We start from the raw sequence: 27478 nt of genomic DNA, 5'->3' as shown, positions 1-27478 counted from the left end.
TAAAACATTTTCAATATCTGCGCCTTCATAGATCTCAACTATTCCCCCTTAATTCAACCTTTCAACTGCTTTGATATAAGCTTTTTTTATTTAATATTCTTAACAACTGGAGAATGATTTAGATTTAGGCATTTCTCCTTTAGACTATGTCAACATCAAAAAGGGTTTTAGTATGGAAAAACCGATTAATATAGTGTTTTTATTCTGAATTTTTAGAAGAATACGAAATTCAAATTGGAAATAATTCCTTGCCTTATCAAGAAAGGTCATTTAATTACTCATTTAAACCAAGAATGTATAAAAAATTATTTAGTGATAATATCTTGAAACGAATTTTATCATTTTCTAGAATTAACCTCGCGACTATTAGTATACCACTTCACATAAAAGTCAAACCAATAGAACCAGTTTCTCATAGGTCACATAATGTGGAATAAATTTCAATGATGAAAGGTTTTCTTCTAATCTGAGTTTGCATAATTAACATATTAACTAATAACGTTATAAGATATGTTATAAAACATCATCGTTAATTTTAAATTATAAACAAGATCCTGGTTTAAATTTGTAGCGTTGTGAATTTCAGTGTTAACTCCTCACTAAGGAGACGAATTCCGGTTGTCCTCTTCCGATATTGACTTTAAACTTATGGTTAGGCATGTAGTTGAACTTCTCGCTTCGGGTTTCATCAAAATGACACCGGCTGCTGCTGTAAAACATTTGTACATGTATGTATTAAAATGAATTTAACTATTCAATACGCTGTTCCAAGTAAGAATGTTTGATATGTTTGGTTATTCAATCAAATAATACTGTGTTTCTTAAAAATCCATCAAATTCAGTTAGGAATTTCAACTTTATTTCGGGATTCTTTTTAGCAGAATGTCTGTTATATTTTTTGCAAAAGAGTTACTTCAAACCCCAAGTATCCAAAACTAATTATATTAAAAAGTGACTTCCTATTCAAGTTCTAGCTCCCTTACACTCTTAAAACAGTTGGGTCAAAATCGACCCAAAATGGGTTATTTTTGTAACCCAATGCTGGGTCAGTATTTACCCTACCCCTTTTTGGGTTATTTTAATTTTAACCCAGAAATGGTTAAAACGTCCAACCCAAAGTTGTGTTACTACGTTTTGACCCAAAGTTGTGTTGCAAGAATAGCCCAAATTTGGTTGTTATTTGTAACCCAAAACCGTGTTAATAACCGAAACAACCCAATCTGTGTTACTATAACAACCCATTTGGGTTACAATAATAGCCCAATTTGGGTTACAATAATGACACAATTTGAGTTTATTTTATTCCAAACATCCCATTCCGGGTTACAATAATAACCCAAATTAGGCTCGTTTTTAACCCAAAGAAACCATTTTCGGTTACAACAATAACCCCATTTGGGCTCTTTTTTTGGTTATTGTGTATTCTCATTTTTGATAATGTTAACAATGCCATGTATCTAATTCCACAATCTAGGCGTACTTGCTAAATTGAATAGTTTACTAAAACACGATCTGCTTGTGTAATTGTGCATAGGTTTATTTATTTGTGTTGTGTTCCAACATAATAACCATGACAAGATTAAGGTAAGTAAAATAGCTTATTAATGAAGACTATATGTACATGATGGTATAAAGAGTAAAAGGAGATCTAGTCGACTGATGCTCATATAACATGACCCGTCGTATTTATAGTCTGCGGTCAGCGTGTATAATTGATCAGATAATACGGTGTAGGTTAAATAGTTTTTTACATGAACATAACAATTTGTATTATTACTTTTTTGTTATTCAGGATTCAACGAATATAACTTAGCCTAAACTAGATAAAATGCTATACTTGTGGCTTGTCAAATAACCCTTTGAATAAAGAACCATTCAATCAAATGCTTAATTATCCTTACTAGTTGGGATAGTTTATACTGTACTGAAACGGCGAGTAGGATTGGACTTTTACCCTAAATATTTATAATAAAGCTGCTGTACAATATACTTATTAAAATAACAATATTAGCCTTTTAGGTTTACATAGAGCCATGTAGCGGCCAAAGCGAGAACCTCATGAACAACTGGATTTTCGTCTGCTAAGCAGACTATTTTACTTAATTAAAGACCAAAGCGTCTGCTTAGCAGACGAAAATCCCGTAGTTGTTAAGCTTCTCGCTTTGGCCGCTACGTGGCTCTATATAAACCTAAAGGGCTAATTGAAAATATTATAATCAGCACTGCTTTTGCGCCAAAAATACGCCATTGGCGGAGTTTGAGAAACTTTATGACGTCATAATTAATTTTCGCGCGAATTTTCTAACCCAGTTTTGGGTTGAAAGATAATGTCACCCAAAAACAGTTAATAACAACCCAGAATGGGTTTAAGACATCAACCAGATTTTAGGTTAGACCTTTTGACCCAGTTATTCGACCCAGAACAAATAAAAAAAAAACAATAACCCAAATCTAGTCACTTTGGACTATTTTTGGGTTAAAATTGAAACAACAGAAAATATTTGACTCAACTGTTTTAAGAGTGTAGTGTTGCTAATTTTCCGGAAAAATAAAATGCGGAAAAATTTCGTGAACATTTTCCGGAAAGTTTTTAGCAAATTGGAAAAATAAAAGATGTAAACATAAATTACTTTTTAAGGGTTTTTATTTTTTTAAACTTTTTATCGATATAAAATGAATAATAACAAAAACTTTCTACAAAACATAGTGTTACATTGTTAATCAGTTTAAAGCTAGTCTAGAGGTTTAATCTTACTTTTAGATTCGAAGAAATGAGGCAAAAATGATGCTTTATTAAAATTTCCAAACAATATTAGACTAATCATGCAATTAAAATTTTTTTCCAGAAAAATACGGAACATTTTCCGGAAAAAAAGGCCTTGGTCATTTTCCGGAAAGCTTCCCGACTTACAACACTAAGCTCACTACTGACTGCATTGGGTCAGGATTAATAGCCTGGGGCATCCAGGAGCAATCATCAAATCCCATATCACAAGAGCACTTTATACGGAGACCAGCCGCCACACAATTGCCCACCAATTCCACAGATGATCCAGAGAAGTCTGGACCATCTCCATTAGGCAAAGCCGAATCTCAGTTTCCAGCCACTACCTGATTGAAGTCCGAGGCGGAGATAGGACCATTTGATCATGGCTAAGACCTCTAAGTGCGACAACGACCTTTTGGGTTACAAGTGCCTGACGCCGAAACCCCGGTTAAGCTACCAGCTATTGCGCACCGTGACGCGTTAATGGAAGGACGCCATTGTCGGAATGCCGCTTGTGCTGATGGTACTTCTTGACCTAAAATCACGTCGTAAAGCTCTAGACTGGGGCACTATGGCCAACGATTGGACAACGGATTGTGTCATTTGAAATACGTGGACTTGAAGGCTTATACTATTGTTGAAATTGCGAAATAAAACGTTAAAATTATTTAATAATAGCCCAGGACCTCTTAGTCAGAACCTAGTCTCCATCTTTTTGTTATTATCTTATTCAAGGTAAATTCCCGTTACATGTACAACCTTAATTTGTAATAATATCTTTATTGAAATAAAACCTTTGCCAATATTAGAAACGAAATGAAATCGCTGATAGGCAGATATTTTTGCACACCTTCCACACTATCAATAATGTTTTCATATCATTTTTTTAGCCATATCTTTTTTTAACAAAGTTATGTACGAATATTTTAAGAGTCAAAACTTAAATTTCCGTTGAAATACTTAAACTAGATGTTGCTTCTCTGGGTTTTTGAAAATATATATAAAATCGTTTTTTTTTCAACTAAAAGACAGGAAACATTCTAAATTCCGCTCCAAAGCCTTCTAAGCAATGGTTATTTCTTAAGCATTTATCTTAAAAATATATCTTTTAAAGGAATTATTCTATAGAATTGTTAACTTTCGATTTAGTGATAATGTAATTACGATGAAATTCTATATCCTTTTTAGTTTCTTGTTAACATTCCCCTAAACTAAGGTTTTTTAAACACTAGCTTCTACAACTAAATGAATAACAAAATTTCTTTAACTTACAGGAAAATGAAATAGCACACATAATCGAAAACGACCAGGTCCACTGAAATGTGTCTATCACCAGCTGACATATTCCTGATCCAACAAGAGAGCCAACAGCCTGCGAAAAATGAAATTAGGTCAAAGGCATAAATTTAGATTATCAAAAATTGCAAATAACGCTCTGGAAATTGATACACACGTTAGTTGAGTGGCGCTTTTTAAAGTACTGTATTGAAGTGCAACTATTTTTATAATCATATGTAACATAATTACTCATAAGTATGCCTCTGTATAATATTTCCATTGAAAAAAATTCAATGAGACCTTGTTTCACGCGGACTCAAAAATGCCAAAAAGCTTATAATCCTTGCGCTATTGAAAAGGTTACCATGGAAATGAAATTAGGTGATCGCGAGGCACGAGCTAAACTTGACATGGGCAAAGCCAGAAACGCGCGAGGAATTCTCCCTAACTTCCGTTTCCCATCAGTAAAGTTGATGACGCATATTTCGTCACAGAGTTGTAAGTGACGTAATTTACGCCATATCCCGTGAACAAGGTTTCATTAACGAACATGCTTTTATGGCATACTTATGAGTGATTATGTTACATATGTTATAATCAATAGATGCTTAAATAAATAATTTTCTGAGATTTGTTAGGAAGTGTTGATAAATAAAGACACGTTGTACTCTTGATATGGTTTTTGCAAAGACTGGGTTTTAAAATGGCAAAAACATCGATATACAACGGTGAGCACTCGATGCTAAAATCATATGTTAGCGCTTCTGTACTCTTGGAGTCCTCTCGAAAATTATTGTGTTAGACCTTAGTGAGATTTTTAACGTATTGTTTTTGCATACTGAACAAAAAGAACAAGGAAAAATTGGTTTTGTAAGTGAGTGTCGAAATGAAATAACTTTGAATTGTAGGCGGAATTTCTTTGCTCTGTTATTGGTATTTGGCTTCATATGGGTGGAAGGAACTAAATGAGAGGGGGTATTATCATAGCGTCAATTAAACCATTTGTATCAAAGAAGAATGTTTACGAATATTATACACATTTTTAATACGGTAAATTTTTATCGAAAAATAAAATAAAAATATCGTAAAACGGTTTAAACATGGATGAAAAAGTTAATAAAATTAGAAACGTTTAATTAACCTTCCATTAGGGGAAAAGAAATTTCACCTTTACGCAATTTCGTGCAATATGTCGGACAATGCAATGAATAATATAAGAAACCCGAGGTAGTTCAATCATACCTGAGATGTTAAAAGGATTCCGATGTTCGCTCCGGCATGCGTGATTCCAAAGAGCTTCGTCGAGGCAGTTGGTAATAAACTAAACACGCTCCCAGCCGCCATGCTGCCGAACACTAACGCCAAGGAATAGACTAATTTCTTGTAATCAGCTATATGCTGAACAGCGAACAATAACTGAGTAAAAACGCCCAGGACGACGATGGTAACGTAATAGGCCATCTGCAATTTAAAATTTTAAATACATTTACCACTGATCGAACTAAAATTAAATTTTTTAAAACAAAATAGAAAACAAAATATTAATTATTTACACTTTCAAATTGGTTATCCAAGTCAGTGGAGTAGGAATTTATTTCGTTTACATTATAGCTTGGTTTTCTTTTAAGCTAAGAGCAATGGAAGATGCAAAAGGAACGTCGTTGTGGCGTTGTGGAAGTACGTTTTTTAAGGTACGGATCAGGGAACTTACTATCAATGACTTTCGGTAGCAACCTACTTACATGTGTAAGATATGGTATAAAAGAAGGAATGTATTTATGTAAAATACAAGTAGCCAATTAAAATTTAAGGATCTTTTAAAGCTTCTTCGGCGTAAAAACTACATTCCCAGTAAGCATGATATTTTTCATATACATCCTTGAATAACTAACTGGCTATACTCTTTAACTGCATCAGCCTGTTGCTGGAGCCAAAAAGTAGGTTCCACTTCACGTCAGTGTTAGTCTTGCACCAACCCGACTCCTCATAGTTTATTCTTGAGCAAATTATAGCATTTAAGAAGTCATAAAAACCAATTGACGGTGCCACATCGTTATAGGTCTAAAAACGTACGTTACTTCTAAATTCATGACGCTGTAAAGGCTGCAATCAATATAAGCCGGGTTAAATGAAAAACCAACGTTGGTTGTTTTCAGTGTAGAAAATTTGATTATTGGTTTTTCTAGAGTAGTATTTATATTATAACTTCCAAACATTAGACAAAAGCTTCTACAGAAGAAGCGCGTTAAAAGCTAATAAATCGAAACAACAAAACAACCATGTGGCTGGAGAATTTCTATTTAACACCCCCTTTGCTTATGAATGTTGTATGTAACTAATTTAAATGGCTGGCAAAGTATACGACAACAAATAACACTATAAACCTAAAAAGAGTATGGTTACCTTGAGAGATATTTTATCAGCAATGAGACCAGTTAGTATTTTCCCCGCAAAAGATGACGCTGAAATTAAGCTGCACAAATGCGCCAGGAAACGATCGTCTTGAATGAATGTGAAACCGTAGCTCTGAAAACCGAATTTTAGAAAGGTTTAGAAAACTTAGTTTAATTATGATAAGAAATTTAAAGGGAAGATCGCGTACATTTCTTTGAAGAATTATGAATCGTTACATATTTCTTACTTTGTAATAAGAATTGAAGAAGTTTTCAGGTATTGCCAAGATGAAACCAGTAAAGTACAAGCAGTAGAAATTCCTCTCTTGGAATAATGCTCTGGGAGAAATATTCACTGGATTGATCAATTCTTCATTATTATGAGAGTTCACGGTTTTTTTATCTTCAATATCCTAATTGTAAAAAGGCATGTTATCGTGCTTTTAAATGTCAATTTTAAGTCAAAGGGAATAACACTACCGGCTTTGAGAAACGCGGTTTAAAACGTATGTTCTGATTAAATCATTTCACACTTTTTCTAAAAAGGGGTTTGAATTCTTCCAAGGTAACTTTGTTCTAAAATCATATTATTGTAATATTTTGAAGCTCAATTTTTTTCGAATGTCAACTGCTTTTTGCAAATTGTATTCAGTGTTTATTTTTATCAGTTATTCCTAGGGTTGAATGGTATGCCGTTGGTTTTAATTGGCTCTGGGTTTTAGTGGTCCATATATTAAACGGTGGTAAATGATGTCGCGAGTGTCAGGTTACTTTTACTGTTATTAAGGCACCGTGAAAACGGTTTATTTTATAACAGCGTAAAAGCTTTGATAATTTAAATTTGCTAACAGTCCCCTAGTGACTAGACGTCCCCTCGAACACTTTAAATCACCTTAACTTCATGTCCTGCCTCGCGCTTAGAAAAGACGCGATATTGCAGTTTGCATGAACGGTTTAAGATAGAAATACAATTTCAATTGCACTAAGTATTTATTTTCCAAGGTTTTTCAAAAGGCGAAATTATTTTTCAGCCTGTAGCTTTCCTTAATCATGATCATTCAGACAACCTTAAGCATTGTGACTTTTTTTTGGAATATCCATGAACCGTCATCTAGTGACGCCAACATACGTTCAAAAATCTCAAGCATAAGAGAAAGGACTACGGCTCAAATGTATGTATGGATTAAAACAGCCAAAAATACTTATAAAGTGAAAGCATTTACCTTTGATTTATTTACACTCTGAGCATCGAAGAGTAGAAGGATTCCAACCACATTCAAAGCTACCATGATTAATGCTGTAATGAGAAAATGTTTCGGAACAGCGTCCAAGAGTTTAACGTCCGTGAAATACCTATAAATGATGAAATCATCATTTTTAAGTTACCTTTATTTTGTAAAAAAAAATTGAGAAATGGTTTGCCGTTCAATCCAAAGAAAACAAATTCCCCGATAAAAATGTTAAAAAATCTAAACTTAAAATTATTTTTAAAACATTTTTTCTCGAAAATCATTTAAATTGACCATAACCTAATATTATAATAAATTTGGTAATTTTAATTTCTTCCATATCTGCCAGAAGATGGTTAATAATTGTACCAGTTGGATCACTCATCTCTAATGTAGTTTTTAGAATTGCTTTACATGTAAATACATGAATTTACAGCATTGCCAGCGAATAGTATTCATTGTTTTTACTTTAATAAAATAATCCTTACGGCTGTTGCAAAGGTAACAATTCCCATAGTAAGATTAAATCACCTACCAAAATGTACTGATAATATTTATTAATGTTACAACATAATTTTTTGATTATGCCTAACTTATCTGGATTAAACTTTTCATCTAGATTTTACAATTTTGGCAAGAATTACCGATTTGACATTTATCCTGAAATGTTTAACAGTTCAGGTTTCACTGAACAGTACACTCTTAATATCTTTAATTTTCTATTGTATGGCATAATTTTTAAAATAGGAGACTAACCCATCAGTAGAATTAGGTTGAATGTTCGTTGGGTTAATGATAGAAGTCTCAATTTCCGCAAATATGATCCCTCCAATGGCAAATGCGGAGCTTATAATCCCGATGACTAGGCCAGCATTCGATGGAAACCACTGAACGAAAAAAAACAATTAAACTTGAATGGAATATAAAATTAGCGAATAAGTAGATTAGTTCATTATGAAAAGGGATAATAAAGCTTAACCCTAAACAAATTTGAAGAATTAAAAGAAAATCAAAAATTTACTTATAGCTCGTACCGATAGATCTTCGAGCAAACAAAAAGACGCGAAACTCGGACCAAATAGATCTTCGAGTGAAAAACTAATTTAAATTAAATAAAAAAGGCAGAATATCCAACGGTAGACTGGTTTCGTCCTATTTGGGATTCATCAATACCGTGCGGGAAATCTGGCTCGCGAATATAACACCGAAATGAGAAACTAAGCCTAAATATTAAAAATTTCAAAACGAGTTGCATAGCCACGGAAAGCCGAATGAAATATACCAAATATAAATTATTTTTGTGGCAAATTATTTAATTAATAAAAAATTGTATTAAAATTTGGATAAGGGAGTAATTTATTATAATGTAAATGATTAAATGCATATCAAGGTTCAGTGAATTTAGAGGGAAAATTGTTTGGGACCAAAACCCTGAAATGCATCTAGCGGGGTGTAAAGCGATAATATCTTTTAGGTTTTAAGGTGGTAAAACTTTTGTACCCCATCCAACAAAGAATCTGGAATTGCCCAAACTGTAAAAAAAGTCTTTTCTGTTGCCTGTTAACTTGTTGTGCATAATTCGTGCTGACACCAATTAGGATTATCTTCGATCTTCAACTTCTAAATTAATCAGCCTTTAAGCTACTCACATAAATTTTATGTATATATATAAATTTAATATTTTTCGTTGAGAAAGGTTTTGCATAAAAACTGTCGATGCTGTTTAGGACAGGTGAAATCCTATTATCTTTCTTTTACAATGAGAAATGAAATATATGTAACCAATTTTTCGAGTAAAAAAGTGCTGTGCTACAGAAACTTTGGTAGGTCCGTATATAGGGGAACTTTTCAAAGATCTAGTTTAAGGTCTTACAACTCATTCTGTTACATAATTTACCAGAATAATTCCCAAATTCAGAAAGATTTAGGGGCAGCTCAAGGTACATTACTTTACCAGTTTATAAAATGATACATTGTGTTTTTAAAGGTTTTTGGTGTATTTTGACCAAATATCTTCAAAATGATTGACCTGACAGATCTTATTGTTTTATATACATATTTAAAAACATGATTTGAAAATAAAATCAGTCTTACGTCTTGAAACCCGAAAAAACATAACTACGAATGTTTTATCTTATATTTTTGTGTTTTATAACTTTTTTGTTAAATGTTGTCTTTAATCAAAATTAGGTTAGACCCTTGACTTTTAAAAGTTTGAAAATAAAACCATTCTAAAATTGTTACTCTCATAATATAATAAGAAAATTCATTTTTTTCATCTTTGTTACTGTTAGATAGTGTTAGTACAAAGTTTTTTTTATGATCTACAGAGGTGTAATTTGGGACAGAGGGAGCTTACAACATACACTGAGCTCTTCGGTTTCCCCTTCCATAAAAACTTGTTGAGGTTAACGTTAAAAGTTAGTGTAGGGAGCTGTTGGCTCGCGTAGCTTGAAGGTCTTGCCACCACCCTCCTACGCATCGTAACCCGGCCACCTGAATTAATGACTTTAAAAGTCGCTTGATAACTTAGGCTTAAGGTGGTGCCTTGGGTATTAGCCTAGCTGATTATTATTATAAAAAGGAATACCAACCTATAAAGTTTTTTGTTTATATTCCTAAAAGTATACAATATTAAGAAGGTGGCCGAGGGTTTAAAAATTTCGTCTGCTAAGCAATGACTTGAATTTTCCCCTTTTGAGACGCCCCATGCGTAATTTTCAGACAGAATTAGGTTTTCCCGTTAATAAGATTTTTATTGAAAATGTGACAAACCTTGCAAGAGCTTGCAAATGTCGGTATGCTGAGTACTCCAGCACCGACCCAAGAAACGAACCCGAAAGTAAATATGAATGCAAAGAATCCGGCGTTCACAGTGTAATAAGATACTCCCACAAATAGACTAAAAAATAATGTGTAGGTTTTGTTGAAATATTCATTCGATAAAGGTTAACAATAGTTTTCAAAAACTAAGATGGGAAACAGGATGTATGAAAATAATTTTTTTTCTGAAACTTAACAAAACGTTAATTCCTTGCTTATGTAACTGTCATTCCAATTCGAACACCTGGCCAACTATAGTGTAAAATCAACAGATAAACCAAATAAAGGGGAAGCTACAATACCTAGTCTTCGAATAAAATAAGGAAGGTCATTTGAATAAACTCAAGAAACCTACAAGCTTTAGAATAATTATCTTTCAAACATCGTCTCTAAGAGATCCGATTTCAATTTTATATAGTGTAAGGTCACGAAAGAAAAAACTTTCCAAAGCACTTTACCAAGCTTTTAAAGAATATTAAAAGTCTTAGTCGATAATTCAAAATAACGGTCAAAAACGCCGCCGAGCTGTTTAGTAAAATATTTTCGGCGGCGTAATCGTTGGCCATTTTCGGTATGGAGATACAGACCGGAAGGCAGGCAATGTTGCCAGATTTCGATAGACCAAAAACGGCCAACTCTCTCAAATGTTTTCGTTTTCAAAACAAAACTTTTGTGGCATACCTATCGACTAAGACTATAGACGCTTCAATAAATCACCCTCACAGGAAATCGCCAAGAAGTAATATTTCCGAGAGCCAAGATCTACAAGTTACATTTTATATAGCGCTTGTTAAAATAATGGAAATTGTTCACCTTCGCGGCAGCAACAAGCGTTCCCCATGACGTTCCCTTTTAACCAGGTAGCTTTTTTGACATATTAAAGCTTGGCAAAAACGCGACGTTCTGTTTACTGGTGAAAAGTTTCCATTATTTCCATAAGCACTATATAAACAATAAATTGCGGGTCCTGGCTCTCGGAAATATTACTGCTTGGCGATTTCCTTGGAGGCTGATTTATTTAAGCGCCTATTGTAAAATTTCCAATAACGAATATGCAGTACCAATATATGAGTGCTCCGAATGAAGCCGCGAGTCGTCCTCCGAAGCGATCAGTGACGAGACCAGCCAGCCACATGAAGCTCCCTTCCCCCAAGATGAGCACCCCGACCAGCCAGGTCATATGACTGTAATCGACGGTGGCATCGACTCTTGCTCTCAAATAAGAGGCTAAGTATGGAATCAAGTTGGCGAATGCGTGAAAGTTTCCCAGCGACAGATTCATCAAAAATGATCCAAGCACGCAAAGACACCCTTGAATCGGCAATTTGCTTTTAGTCCAACATTTCCAAAGCATATTTTTGATCTGTACTCTATAAGCATATGTAACATAATTACTCATAAGTATGCCACTAGCTCTGTTTCTTCACTAACGGTTTGTTTCACCGATATTGCGTCATTCATAACCTACATCATATTTGACGTCATATTTGATGTCATATTTGACGTCATATTTGATGTCATATTTGACGTCATCGAATATCAAATACCGATTATGCCGTCGCACAATTAGCTCTACGTCTGATAATGGCCATTATTTTAGTAAACAAACCAATTTTAACAACCAAGGCTTAGGAGCTAAAATGAACTACAATATACTGTCAAGTGCTGCTAATGAAATAAATTTGCATTGTCAAATAAAAGAAGCGGGTTTATTGGAAAAATAGTGAAATTCAAGTTGAACTTTTCTGGGGAATCTAAAAGGTTGGAGTCTTTGCAGATTCTTTTGAGCCTAGGCCTAACTCTTCTAGGCTTGGTATGAATTTTAATACCGCTGGTGGAATATCCCACTTCGACGACTTGTTCCATTTTCAGAAAGTGATCACTGAAGTGACTGAACCGAAACGTATTGGTCATTTTTCCCAACCTTTTGTTTTTCTAAATTACTCATTTTTTAACTTCATCCGCACAAACTGAGCGTGTTTATAAATTTTAATAAAGCTACATTGCGCTGGCTAAAATTCCGACACAAAAATTCCTTTTCAATTTAGAGGTTTTCCAAAATTACTGGGATGAATAAAAAGGTTAAAATCTAACGTAACCTTTTTACTGGTTAGTGGTGAAACAAACCGTTAGTGAAGATCTTTGAATGGAATAAAGTGGCATACTTATGAGTAAGGTTTAAAAGTTGGGGTAAGTTCAATATGCCGAATAGTATAAGTAATGATTAACTTCGTGAAATTTGCTAATATGGGCTTAACATATATACCGATAACATCTGAAAAAATTAATAACATATGTACAAAACGCGGTTTAAAAATTGGCTGGCAACCAAGAAATAAAATAATATCTTGTATAAAAAGCGTAAAGACAAGGTAGAAAAATGCAAAAAAATGGTATTTATAAAATCAATTGTATTTGTGGTAAAAATTATGTCGGTCAGACTAGAGTGAATTTAAAGAAACGCCTTAGTAATCATATTGGCTATACCAGAAATAAAGCAACATGTGAAAATTCAGCCATAGCTAAACACGCTTACTTCTCGAAACATGTAATCCCATGGAACGAAATTGAACTTATTGTCCAACCTTCTAACATACCTAAACGGAAAAGTAAATAGGGGTAGAAAGTCTATCACTGCCTTCAGATTTTAGCTTCCATCATGCTTGACACCCTTTTTAAAGAGCTAGTGATCACGTGATATTTCTAACCAATTAGGATAGCACATTACGCGCGAAGTAGTGCATTGGTGGTATTTCGGTCCGCGCTCAAGATGAAAATTTTGAATTTTATTCCCTGGCAACCATGTCACCACCTCGCGATTTCAAATAGTCTCTCTGTCAAATGCTGACCATTATTTCCTTCGATGACGGTTGATTTTAATTAATAATTACCATATCAATTGTAAAATAAACAAAAAAAGCTCGTAGCTATAGCTATTATTTCAGTTAAACTTGCAAATTGTTAGGCCTTAACATCGTATAATTACCAATTAGTCCCGATCTCTGCTTTTAGATGGCGCCACGTTCTCCACGATTTAAGTGAGCGTTTTTCTAGTTACGATTTATTTCTTTTCAAAAGTCGTGTTATTATTTTTAAAATGTCGCATTTTAGTTTCTATCATATAGCTACTTTATTTAGGAACTAAATTAACCAAATTATCGAAATCAAAAGTTTAATATTCACGTATTTTATAGAGAACTATTTTTCATCGTGGCGGAGTACAACCGATACCTTTGTGTCCCTGTAAACAGGCGAGGGGGAAGTTATTTCCGAAGCCCAAAGTTTTTTCCCCTCAAATAAGACGTCGTGCGGTTGGACCCAAGTGCCAGACTTTCTCCCCCTATTTACTTTTGCTAAACGTAATGCTCGTGAAAGCATAGAAATTTACAAAAATATGATCAATAACACAGCCTTAAATGACAAACCAGGTCAAGGTCTAAGCGCCAACTGGTACAATTTGTTTGATGAAATTACCTAACTCTTTAATAATTTATTTATAAACCTAGAAATTTAATATTATATAAGTTTAAACTTGCCCTTTTAAATATAAATGTTATTAAATATCATTCGCTCCTATAAATTAAAATTGGCCGTATTTAAACCTTTTACAACTCAAACAGATGGCGCCTTAGTTTCAAAATAATAATTATAAAAAAAATAAATACCTTATAAAATATAGAAAATAAAAAAACAACAACAGAGAACGACCAGAATTTTCTACGAACAAAGGTTGAAGTGCTGGTGGTATATAATTTCGTGTAATTCAATTTGTAAAGTTAGTCTCTGAGGATGAAATGCGAAGCGTTTCGAAACCGGTTAGACACATCAGTATAAATAAACATTGATCTTTATAACGAAGTTAATCATTACTTATACTTATGCAGGGTTGCCACACGTCAGGGAAAAGAGGGAAATCAGGGAATTTAAAAATTGGCCTAAAAAGTCAGGGAAATGTCAGGGAATTTTAAGAATTGGTAAAAATTCAGGGAAAAGTCAGGGAATTCAATTTTATCTTGGCACTTGTTGAAGGTAATTCAACTCTAGATCTATGACAAATTCTATGATTATCATTTATTTCCTTGAATGTTTTGCAAATTTTTTCAACATTGCAATAACCTTTTTACTAAAATATAAGTTCATCTTAATTTATTAACTTCTGATAAAAGTAAAATATAAAAGAAAAATTTTGGCCTTAATAAGTCAGGGAAAATCTGTTAAAATGGTCAGGGAAAACAGGGAACAGTCAGGGAATTTGAATCTGAAAATTTGGTGGCAACCCTGTTATGAGTAACTATGTTACATATGCTATAAGGTATATCTGATTTACAATGTAAAAAGGGCTATCACATTAACCCAATAATAGAGTTATCAGATTTGGTAAGAAGGGTTCAAATAATACCTTTTTCTTTAAGAAGGATGATTAGATTTAGTGATGAACCAGCCAGTGATATCTAAAGGCTACGCAGTGTGGGGAAAAGTAGATGACACTTTATGACTAGGAATTTTCATATTTTAAAACGGTGACTAAGCCAAAAATTATGAGAATAACCTCAAATTCATTGCCGCACCCAACAATTTTTTCATTATGGTTCTGTTTATAAAACACGTAACGCAAATAATAAACTTTTTTGAAACTTCCATCCTCCTCGTAATGGAGTGTAACATTTGGTAAGACCCCTTCCCCTAAGTAACTCAACGCTCTGCATTACTTTGGCATTATGAACCTTAAAATTATTTAATGGTTTTTAAATTGAAGCGAATTTATTTACGGTTTTTCCTCTTGAAAATTATCGATACTATTATAAATCAGAAAAGAAAGTATTAAATTGCTAGTACACCTTATAATTTAGTGATAATTTAAGTGCTGGTATAAACTTTTTATATGTTACGTAATATTTTAGCGATATGATCCATCTCCATTGTAACATTCAGTAACACGTGTACAAACTGACCCTTCTCTTACTGCGTTGTTTGTGGGTTGTTACCGCGCAGGGCAAATTTTTCAGCGAATAGTGGGTGTTTTTACTACACTATTTAGTGTCTTTTCGGCGGGCATTAACTTGGATTTGAGAGCGTTTTGCTGTCTTTACAATGCACATAAAAATAACATAACAGAAGTTTATAAATGTTAAAAAGGTTCTTATTTTAAAAGCAGTCGCCTTATTTATATGACATTAATTTAATATAATATGCAGTAGATAAAATAAGCCATTGGTAATGAAGAAAATCCCTTTTAAATAAATCAGAAAAATCAAACGATTAAAATTTCCACAAATGTGCCGTTATTCCGACCAATTCCAATTTTTCACGTTTTATTTCTTGGTGCAGTTTATTGGCTGAGCACATGCAGAAACTAGTTTACAAAGTCGTTGTTGAACGGTGATTTTTTAAGGACAGTCAAAAAAATTCTTACAATTGTTAGACATTTCTTTATCACTGTGCGTATAAACTAAAATTGAAACAATGCTAGCGTAAAAAGCATGTTTAAAAAAATTTAATGCGTGCTATAAATACATCGTCAGAGTGCACTATTGAGACATCCTTTGAGCACGCTGTTAAGACTCGTTTAAATACACAAAGGGATGCTTGGTTTAGAATATATACCACTGTTTTTCATAATTTGAAATCGTCTCTATTTTTAAAAAAAACAATTAAATACGCCAAGACACCTCATTTCCGTTTCCATAATTAGGCTTAAATGAAGACTTATACGATGCAAAGCCACGGAAGGAATTATTATCAAGATGATCATGTGCAGAGCCAGATTAAGACCTTTAGAGGCACTATGAACTGAAATTATCATGTTTGCATAAATATCTATTTCAAATTATTATTAATAATAATAAACTATTATATCTTAGAAAATAAAATAAAAATAATGTGGAAAACAATGATTTTATACTTTATATTTATTTATATTTGAAAGGTTTTTCTAATTGCAAAGGAAATTAATGGCCGAGGCAAGTTTCAAATTTTCTTAATTTATCCGAGAGATGGCGTTGGCTTCACCTTTTTACTAGAAATAAGATTTTCGTGATGAAAAGGCTATTTTCCCCAGCATTTTCATTAAGGCAAGCGGCATATTATCTGTAGAAGATAACGCTGTAGGAAGTCTTTTAATCCTCTTTAAAATTTAGCTAAATAGCGCAACTGACCACTTTTCTGGTTTTACGATGAAAGTGAGATAGCTTTGGTCACTACACTTTCCTCCACAGAAATGCCCACAGGTGACCTACCGCCTAAAGGGTGTTAAGCCCATATAAAAACGTCTTGGCGAAATTTATTTATACGTTATATGTATAGAATCTACCAGTTTTATTTTAAATACACTACATTTTTCGACATGCGTCCACGTGAAACATGTAACGTTTTAAAAAATATATTTGTGTTATAGTTGGTTATTATTTTCATAAGATATTAAATGCACAAGACAAAAACGAATTATTTAATTGACCTTTAAAATTTAAATTAATTTTAATCTTGAGATTTAAAATATAATTTCATTAAATTTTATGATTTAAAATATAATTTAATTTAATTTTTTGATTTTAAATATAATTTCTTTTAATCTTGAAATTTTAAATATAATATAATATAATTTCTTTTAATCTTGAAATTTTAAATATACTATAATTTCTTTTAATCTTGAAATTTTAAATATAATATAATTTCTTTTAATCTTGAAATTTTAAATATAATATAATTTCTTTTAATCTTGAAATTTTAAATATAATATAATTTCATTTAATCTTGTGACTTAAAATATAATTTCTTTAAATCTTGAAATCTTCAATATAATATAATTTCATTTAATCTTGTGACTTAAAATATCATTTCATTTAACCTTGAGATTACAAATGTAATTTCACTTAATCCGGAGACTTTAAATATCATTTCACTAAATCTCGAGATTTAAAATATCATTTTATTTAATCTTGAGATTTCAAAAACCTTTTCACTTTATCTTGATTTAAATTTTTTTTTATTTAATCTTGAGATTTCAAATACAGTTTTATTTAATCTTGAGATTTGAAATACCATTTCACTTAATCTTGAGATTTAAAATACCATTTCACTTTAGGAGGAAGACTACAGTGGTCATTGTCTACTTTCACGCTTTTTCAAGCTGAACTCTTTTAATTTTGTATTATAACTTATGAAATTAATATTTATTGTAGAACAGCCTCTTGTTTAGTGCTTAAAATAACTTTGACAATATAAAATTTTAAAATAATTAAGTTATAACGTTTTAATTCGGACCATCGGAGCTAAACAAGTTGGGCAAGCATCCAAACTACCCTTTAGTTAGGATATTATATCTCGTTAACTATTGATATTAGAATTATCAAAATTATTTTAAGCACTAGAGGAAGGTTCATCCTAATACGAAAAATATAATTCAATTATGTAATTGTTAAAACAGAAACGTTCAGTTTGAACGAAAAAGAGGCTTTTACCGTATTCTTCCCCCTTAATCTTGAGATTTGAAATATTATTTTATTAAATCTTGTGATTTAAAGTATCATGTTGATTAATTTAATTAAAACATCAGATTTTAAAGAACATTAGTTAGAAAATGGAGTTCTTTATTTGAATTTTTATTCACTAGAAATAACCCTGACCTAGCACTACAGTAAAAGGCATCGGTTTAACTTTTGATTTTAAATTGATAGCATAATAAAGAATTAAAGTTTTATTAGAAATAACAATTTATTTTATTTCCCGCAATATTTATTAAATATGTACACAAATTATTGTGATGATTTTTTTCCCCTTTTTAGCCAGAGTTGTTTAGGTGTTCTCTTAAAGCGCTCATTGTCTGCGTTATAGTTTTCAGCTTTATGGTTTAACATTCCACGGTTATGGTCATTTTTAATAGTTTTTTCAAGGTTAAGTGTTTTTTAAATGCTCTTATAGCGAAGTCGCACTGTTTAACTGTGTGTCCCACTTTAAATGTCTCTGATTTTATTTAGGATCGACATGTTTTGGCTTTGGTGCTGGTTTAATTTTCCATTTCGCGTGTACTTCTTAACCTTGATTTTTCATCGATTTAAGTTTTTGCAGTTTTAACTTGGGGTCCTTCCTTTTTTGATTTAAAGACCGAGAACCGAGCGAAATTCGACCCTTCTCATACTGTACTTAATATTTTTTACGAGTGAAAACTGATTGGCATCTCTGCAACTTGACTGTCAGCTCTGACAGCTTGAATGACCACTCGGACAATTCTGGATATTGTAGCTTACCTCTTTTTTTGATGCTCATTATGAATATCCTACTCAAAACCAGCCTGAGCCAAACTGTCGACGCTGTCACTCCCCAAGAAATCGACAAGTTCCGTTTTGCGGGGGTTAAAATTCATTTATAATTTCTTGACTCGGGTTTAGTTTGGGAAATCAGTAATTCGCCAACTCTTACGAACTCGCCCTTTTTCTCCAAATTATCTCGTTGGTTCGTCTTAGATAACCCAATCTCGAACTCCCTTAGGTTTTTTGAAAGGTTCATTTTCTGGGTTTCAACATGGTTCTCGGCTATTGGATTCTTCCCCATTTTTGGGTCTTTAAATTTTATAAAATTGGATTCTCGAACTTTGCAGTGACGTTTAACCCGAAGATCTATTAATTCCGGGGGTTGACCCTCAATTGGGGTGGCGGAGTGGTTAGCACTTTCGCTTCGCAGCATGAGGAGCCGGGTTCGATCCCAGCTTGTGGCACTGTGTGAAAACTCGGAACAACTCCTTCCGCGTTGAGTTTGCCAGTTCTCTCCCGGCTGGTTTAAGGGGTTTTCCCCTGAGTTCTTCGGTTTCCCCTTCCATAAGAACTTGTTGAGGTTAACGGTAATAGTAAGTGTAGGGAGCTGTTTGCTCGCGTGGCACGAAGGGCTTGCCACCACCCTGCTACGCATTGTAACCCGGCCACCTGTTTAACGGCATTGAAAGTCGCTGGATGACTTAGGCCTAAGGTGGTGCCTTGGGTATTAGCCTAGCGGATTATTATTTTTTTAAACTTATCGAGCAAATACAACATTTTGGTTTTCTAAAAGTCTTGTCCTTGTAAATTATCTCAATAGCAAAGTTTTTGGGCTCCAAACAATTAAATCACCACAGGAATTTTCACTCTTTGAGTTTGGAAGTAGAAATCGTGAGTTCTACGTGGTTTTAGGTTTCAAATTTCATTCGTGCAAAACCCAGTTTTGATTAGCTCCTTAGCTTCCACCGGGATAATTTTGATTGTCATTGGGCATTAAGACTTTGGCAATCACGTCACCATCAAGCGAACCATGCGTAGCTTTCTTAATCTCGCTTTGCTTCGTTTCGTCGACCTTCAAGGTTTCAAAGCTTTCACTTCTCCGTCTTCGGTACAGAAACTCTTCCGTTGGTATGTCCGGTTGTTGTAAATCTAGTCCATATTACGCTAGGCCGGCTGTGATGTCTCTCGAGTTGCTAAATTTTTATTTTTCTTCCCCGTACTTAAAAATACTTTCGCTAGGAATATCCTCTTGGTAGCAAATTATATCTGCTAACATTAGTAACACTACTTCCTACCCATACATTGCGATAACCCCGCACTGTAACAGTGTAACTCGTAAAAAGAAGCGTCTTTTACTGTCAAGTCTTTCTTAGCAACCTTTTGTTTTAATAGTGTTGGATCCGACGTGACAACATCTTTCAAATTTTTAAATGAAAACCGTTCATTTTTCCCCGCACTTATGAATAAGATCCTTGCGTGCTTTATGCGCGAGTGTGTCGTTCTATCATTATCATCTGATTTATATTATGCCTACTATGGAAGATATGTCTTCCTCGCCGTTGATTCACTTTTGGACCTTCGGTCGCCAGAAGAGGTAAATATGGCTCTCGCAACTCCGGAAGATTCTTGGAAATTTTAAAAGCGGATTCAATGGCTGAAGGGTCTTCTTGGCTTAATGATTTTGGAGCGACGTCCTGTTTTATGTTTTCATCGTTCAATTTTATCTGATCAGAGGTCGTACCGGTATAACGTAGGATACTTACAATATTTATGGCGTTTTCGGAAGCATTTGGTGAACTACAGTCACGCTCTGGATTATCGTCTCAATAATTTCGTTATAACTTCTGGCAGTATAAGGAGAACCAATCTGAGGTAACTCGTTCGTTAGAGCCAGATCCTTAAACGATTCGGAATTCATCGTTAGGTTCAGCTTTGTTACGAATACTGATGTGATGTTGTCGGATTCAGCTAGTGGATATATAGCTGGATCCTATTCCACTGACGCAATTACTTTCAGTTCGGAAACGGCCACTTCTAGTTCACACTTATGGGAAAATGGCACTCGTGATGTAACCATTTTATCTCGCAGACTAAAATAATGTGTAGACTATTTTAATTAAACACGTAGTGCTAACGTAGGATTATTAAAACCGCGGGCACTCCAATTAAGGGTGGAGGAGTGGTAAGCACTTTCGCCTCGTAGCATGAAGAGCCCGGGTTTGATTCCAGCTTGTGGCACTGGGTGGAAACAGAAATCATTCTGAGTTAAGTTTGAAAGTTCTTTTCCTGTCTATGAAAGGGGCGTAACAGATAAATTAACTGGCAAAATATCAATTAATCATAAAAATTGCGGTTAACCGTTTATACATGGATATTATCCATGGATAGAAACGATTTATTAAGGGAAAAAGCCAAAAATAACTGATTATTTGTTAGATAATTTTTGTTTATGGATATTATCCAAATAAACGGTTAATTTTGATCCAAACCCCGACCCCTACATATATTCGTTAAACCTCGCTGAACCCTTCGCGCAAAGTCGAGAGCGAAACAACCATCGCTAACTATCGAGATGACATCGGTCCAGAGAATTCCGACCAGAAAGTCATACTCCAACAGCCATAAGTCTGGGAAAAGCAATGCCTTCTCGAACTTCATGAAACCTGAGGGACACCGTTTATCTAGCAATCCCGAGACATAAAAAACTCAGGGGTTTTCAAATAAAAGTTCGTGTAGGGACGCTAGTGGTTATCTGTGGCAGGCCTATCCACAGCCCTTCTACGCGGTGTTATTTGCCCCGTATCGCTGTTAAAATGGCCTCAGGCCTGTTGTAATGTTGGTTATAAACAGATTTTATAATTATAATTATAACGACTTACGTTATATCTATAAATGTTCCTTCTGTTGTTCTTAATGACGCTTCTTGCGCCCAATTGACTTCGACAGAAGTTGAATGCTCGACGATTTGGTCATTTTAAATCAAATAAGATTGGCTAATTTGAACACACCTTGATCTTAATACATGGAAGGATTTTATTAGCGGCTACACACCACTTCAGCTCAAGCTTGGGAAACAACTTCCTATGCTGAACTACGATCTAAAATGGTAATACCTAGAAAAAAAAACGCTTGCGCAACTTGAATCCGGTCAATAGACGCTTAAATAAAACATGTTCAGTGATTTGCCTAAAAGTAGTAATACACATAGCCAACGACATAATTGTAAAAGCGTTATATATTTATATTGCGCGCTTCTTAATTTTTCAATGTATAAGGACTGGTTCAATTTCGCACGCCCCTCTTGAAAGGAAAACTGAGCGTACGATATCAACTTTAATTTTACAAATAAAACTTATATAAACACGTGACTATTTTATTCAGTGATTCGTGTAAACGCGATGGGAAGTAAAAAAACAATGCAGCGTCTATTATTAAGGAACGTTCAAAATGCATCATCCCTCCCATAAATTGTGAAGAGCCAAATAGGGAATATAATTTCTAAGGCTTCGCCTGCTACAGAGACTTTACTTTCGTCGTGCCTTTGATGACTATATTACCTGACCTATGGCATCTAACACGTCTTGGAATAATTTTAACAAGCCGTTTTAGAGGAATCTCGCGAATAAACTTCAACAGCTATTTCGGGAAGGTGGAGCGCGGTTTTTATTCTAGTGCCCTCTTGTACCAAAGATTCGAAATACACAAAGGTTTTCTTCTCTTTTAATTAAAAAATCGAGAACACCAACGGCTTCTTTGCTAAGGTTGTAGAGAAATGATGCCAATAAATAATGCACGTTTTTATTGTGACGGTTTCTGATTTTAAACATAATTATTATAAAACACAATGGACCACTTAAATTTCATACAAGGTTCTTTCTAAAGTAAAATATATGCATTAAAACTACGCAAAATTTCGATTTCAGTGACATTGATTAACCGGATGTTAAACTAAAAGATACAGGACATTCAGGTTACGCTATCAAGTATAACCAAACTGTTAAATAATGGTACGGATTTAGATTTACAATGGAACAAGAGTTGCTATTTTTGGATTGGGGTAGTTACAAAAAGCTTGTCACGTGTGTATTCATATCCTTTTCTCTTATGAAATGATAACGATGAAGGACGTTTACATTGTTAACAGACATATCGATGGAAAAGCAGACCGGACGACTGTTGGAGAACCTTTTCACTCCCTTAAAATTAAAAAAAAAAGATCTTGGCAACTAATTTCTAAACCTCTGAGAGGGTCGCATGCTGACATCCTGTGGTAGGGCAAAGTTCATCACTTTGCCACTGTCAGTTTCATCAATTCCCCACTACTCAAACGGTGTTTAGTCATGGTGAAATTTTTTAAAAACATATTTACTTAAGAGCAAACATTTCTGACACAAGGTGATGCTGTTTGTTAAATTTATACGTAATATTGTAGGAATAATTTGTTATTAAAATGTGAAATTATTCCAATTGGATTTTACCGTTTAAATGAATCAATAAAAAACTAACTTTTGTTTAATTACGTAAATTTGTAACTTTATTTGACCTTTTTGATAAAAAATATGTGACTTGACCATGCATAAAAGGTACTTACTTTCTTAATTGCAGAAATTGAATGTTTTGTAGACAAGAAAAGAGTCCCTATATATAAGTGAAAGAGGTGTAGGCGGTACTTTCGTCATTCAATTTTATTACCTTATTTTGAAAATGGCATTGTTTGAATTAATGGCATAATAAAACAAATGTTTTTCACAATTACAGTTGAGTAATAAAAACGTGATGACGCTGATGAAATATTTGCACGTTCGATACGCTTAACCTCTACATCTATCGTTTTAATTTTCAACGTACGTTTTTTCCCGAAATAATAAAACTTTTCATTTAGATGAATTTCAACTAGCAATAAATTGATCTTCCCAACTTTATCAATTTTTATAATCCAAACCCATGAACATTTTAACTTTATTGCGAACATTTCCTAATAGAAAGAACCGTATGTGTGATAAGCAAATATATTTTTATTATTAAAAGTAAAATTATTGTTATTGTTAATTTTGAAAAGGCAAATTTGGTTTTAAGTTGTAATAAATAAATCAGAATATAATTTTAATATTTGAATTATAAGTTTCGTAAATGATTAGATTGCTACATGATATTATAATATTTTAATAAAATAACTCTGGGAGTTTATATTTTACTAGAGCTGTAACTAGGGTTGTTAATTTTCTGTAAATGTTAAATGTGGAAAAATTTCCGCAAATCGGAATAATACAATATTGACACATTATATTCCTTTTCAATGGTTTTTTTAGACTAGTCTACATGTAGAGATTTAGTTTTTCGTTAAGATTCGATAAAATAAGGTGAAAATGCCGCAAAATTTAAATTTACGAACAATATTAGAATAATCATGGAATGAAACACTTTTTTTTCTTTTTCGAGAATCTACAGAAAATATTTCGGAAAAAGAACACGGTCATTTTCCGGAATATTTTCCGACTTATAACACTTGCTGTAAAATTGTGGTAGGTTTTACCGACAGCTGACAGTAGCGGCAGCATCTCGTAACAACTTGACGCGGCTGGTTATCGATAAGCAGTGAGCATGCTGTAGCAATCACAGACATTCGTAGGCCCGAAAAAGTTGCTTTAAACGTTTTTAAAAAACTCTACATGTTCCTGGCTATAAAACTCAGTCACCCTAAATTTTATTCCGGTTGTGTTATAATTTCGTTACGAAAGAATGCATAGCTATTCTGATATTTTCCTTCATGGTATTAGATGGTCTATGTTCAATGGAATTCAACTACATTAAAGGTAAGATACCTTTCAGAATAAACTTCTTTAAATTAGATTTAGTCATACGGAACTAGGCAATTTTGATGGTTTTTTTAAGCCAATAAAGGTTTAAGTACCCCTCTAGGGCTTATTGAATATTGTTCAAGAGTGCGAGGGAAAATATAATATAAAAAGTAAATAACAGAATAAAATTTAAAAAATATGTAATTATGTGTTGGAAAGTGAACCTGAAGGGTTACAGATGCTGATTTTCTCTTTGACCGCAGTTTTAAAGCAACTGTAAGTCTTAATTTTCCAGAAAGTGTTCTCTTCAAGTTTAGCACATGTTTATCGTAAAACACTCCTACTAATATACATTTAATTTGTATACTTTCATAACTAATAAAAACGACCAACACAAGCAAAAACCCCCAAATGAGACTAATACGAACGAACTGCTAATACAACAGAGTTTCTTTAATATTAAAGATTTGTTGAATAACATGGGACCCGTGAATCCAAAAAAGACAATTCAACAGGTTATTAGAGATTAAATATGAAACAAAAATAATCAGATATATTGATTTGCAGGTCTCTAATTCGTCTGCTAAACTCTTAAAAATTTTAATTTAATGAGCTGGAAACTGTTCTTTTAAAAAACGCCAATGAAATATCCAGTCCATAACCTTTTTATCATTTCTTCCGGTCATATAATTGGTCGCTGTTGTACTTGTCGATAAAGGAAGGGTGATTGCAAAGCGAGGAGAAAAACTCCAAAATAATGAATTCAGTGTTATTTAATCGGAGGGGGGGGGGGGGGTTTAGAAGTTCCTTTGTTACCCATGATCCTCAAGGGAGGCGCCATAAAGATCCTAAGAATATAAAAAAAAAACTCCTACTTTAAATCAAAAAGTTTTTCTTAATCGTAAATTAACTCACTTATTTTTCGAATAGTTATACTAAAATGTATTTACTCGCGATCTAAAAATGAAGGACAAGCACATTTGGCTGGGGCGGTCGTCGAAAGCTTATAAGGGAACAATATCGTAATATAGCAAAGCTACAAAAGCAAAATATTTAGAAGACGATTTATACACGGTGTACCCAATTGAGTTGGGAAGGATATAGAGCCCCAGGCCGCGTTCAGTAACAGCAAACTGTTGGACCGTTGAATGCGCATTCGCTACTGTACGACGTTTTTCACTTCCGGGATTGACGTCACGTTTGCAAACGGAGAGTTAACGAAATAAGCGGCTGGAAGAGCCGGTTATTTTGTTGATAACGCAATCGTGACGTCACAGCACACGGGAAGGCTAGTTGCAGACGACACAACAGACGATATTTTATAAAATTTACAACAATCGTAAAAAAGCGTTCAACAGACGTAACGTCACGATTGAAAACGGAGATCAATGGTTAATTCACAATTTCTCCTCCATTGAGCGTCACTGAACGCGGCCCATGAGCGGATTTTCTCCATAGACTTTAAGCTAGCTATGGGACAGAAAATCAAGGATCTTTATCATTTAACTACTACAATGCATTCTCGCGCCAAACTGTACGCGCTTGCAAGTCCACAAGACATTAATAATAATAATTATAATAATCAAGCGACTTTTAAAGCCATTAATTCAGGTGGCCGGGTTACAATGCGTAGGAGGACACTGGTGGAAGGCCCTTCATATATCCTTCAGAGCGCCTTGCGTTGGAGGAAAGTTTTAAGGGAATTTATAAAATAAATAGTGTTTTAAGAAGTGATGGCTCGGAAGTGACAACTAATAAGAAGTAATAGCGGAAGAACGAAACTTTTACCAGGATCTCTTCTGTTACGAACCAGTTAATGCTAACGACCACTATCATGAAATTTTACCCAAATTGACAGATGACGAAAGTACATTTTGCAATGCCGACTTAAATGAAAAAGAATTCGAGTTATAAAAAGTCTTTCAAAACGAAAATCCCCTGGCATAGATGGCATTACAAACGAATTTTACTAACATTTTTGTTCCCTAATGGGCAGTGTTCTTTTCCAAGTTTTTTGTAATATAAAAAATTTACCACAGATACAAAGTTCCTTCACCATGGCCCCAATTATATTGATCTTTAAGAAAGGCGATCCAAAATTATTTTAAAACTGGCGATCAATTTCACTTTTGAACACGGACTATGAAATACTATCCAAAGCTCTAGCGAACCGTATTCGTAAAGTAGTAGGCAACTTAATCAATGAAGACCAAACGTCTAGCATTCCAGGTCGCAGTATTTCTACTAACATAGCAATAGTTAGAGATGTAATACAGCATTTTGAAAATCATAACTCTCCTCTGGCTATAGTTTCACTGGATCAGGTGAAAGGGTTCGATAGAGTTAAAATTCATGTTACCCCAAGGTAATCAGCTAGGCTAATACCCAAGGCACCACCTTAGGCCTAAGTCATCAAGCGACTTTTGAAGCCATTAATTTAGGTGGCTGGGTTACAATGCGTAGGAGGGTGGTGGAAAGCCCTGCATGCCACGAGATCGAGCCAACAGCTCCCTACACTAACTATTACCGTTAACCTCGACATGTTTTTATTGAAGGGGAAACCGAAGAACTCGAGGGAAAACCCCTTAAACCAGTGGGGAGATAACTTGCAAACTCAACGCAAAAGGAGTTGTTCCGAGTTTTCTTGTTCATAATTACTTGTATAAAATTTTAGATCACATTGGGCTCGGCTTATTAATCTCTAACTTTGTTAAAAAAAAACCTATTCAACTTCCGAAGCAAGAGTAAAATTAAATAATGTTAAAACCTCGAAATTTAAAATTTAAAAAGGTATAAGACAAGGCGACCCCCTGTCATCCTATCTCATTAATCTATCGATGGAACCCTTTTTATGTCATCTCCGAGACAAATTACAAAAACATTCAGTAAATTTACCGTTCCTGTCAAAACCGCTAGTTCTTCAATCTTTCGCTGCCGACTCTAG

General features: G+C 33.9%; 1 protein-coding gene across 1 annotated transcript; it reads right to left on the bottom strand.

Moving 5' to 3' along the window:
• Positions 1 to 360: 360 nt before the first annotated feature.
• Positions 361 to 23369, bottom strand: LOC149963175 (uncharacterized). The gene is made up of 10 exons (XM_090164921.1): positions 23328 to 23369; positions 11552 to 11860; positions 10443 to 10569; positions 8424 to 8554; positions 7662 to 7791; positions 6687 to 6851; positions 6449 to 6571; positions 5288 to 5506; positions 4040 to 4139; positions 361 to 709 (listed from the first exon to the last, which is right to left on the bottom strand). The coding sequence occupies exons 2-10, from the start codon at positions 11842 to 11844 to the stop codon at positions 600 to 602; spliced, it is 1398 nt and encodes a 465-aa protein (XP_090021047.1). The 5' UTR covers positions 11845 to 11860; positions 23328 to 23369; the 3' UTR covers positions 361 to 599.
• Between the last annotated feature and the right edge of the window lie 4109 nt (positions 23370 to 27478).

This window comes from Leiobunum rupestre, chromosome 1, assembly GCF_980474605.1.
Source record: "Leiobunum rupestre chromosome 1, qqLeiRupe1.1.hap1, whole genome shotgun sequence".
NCBI classification, from domain to species: domain Eukaryota; kingdom Metazoa; phylum Arthropoda; class Arachnida; order Opiliones; family Sclerosomatidae; genus Leiobunum; species Leiobunum rupestre.
This window is presented reverse-complemented; position numbering and strand designations above follow the sequence as displayed.

Excerpts from the sequence above, each read along its gene's own strand:
- LOC149963175 (XM_090164921.1), bottom strand. The coding sequence starts at position 11,844 with ATGCTTTGGAAATGTTGGACTAAAAGCAAATTGCCGATTCAAGGGTGT. Across the intron at positions 10,570-11,551 it reads TTCGGAGCACTCATATATTG|TCTATTTGTGGGAGTATCTT; the intron begins GTACTGCATATT and ends ATTATTTTTTAG. Across the intron at positions 6,852-7,661 it reads AGAGTGTAAATAAATCAAAG|GATATTGAAGATAAAAAAAC; the intron begins GTAAATGCTTTC and ends TTTTACAATTAG.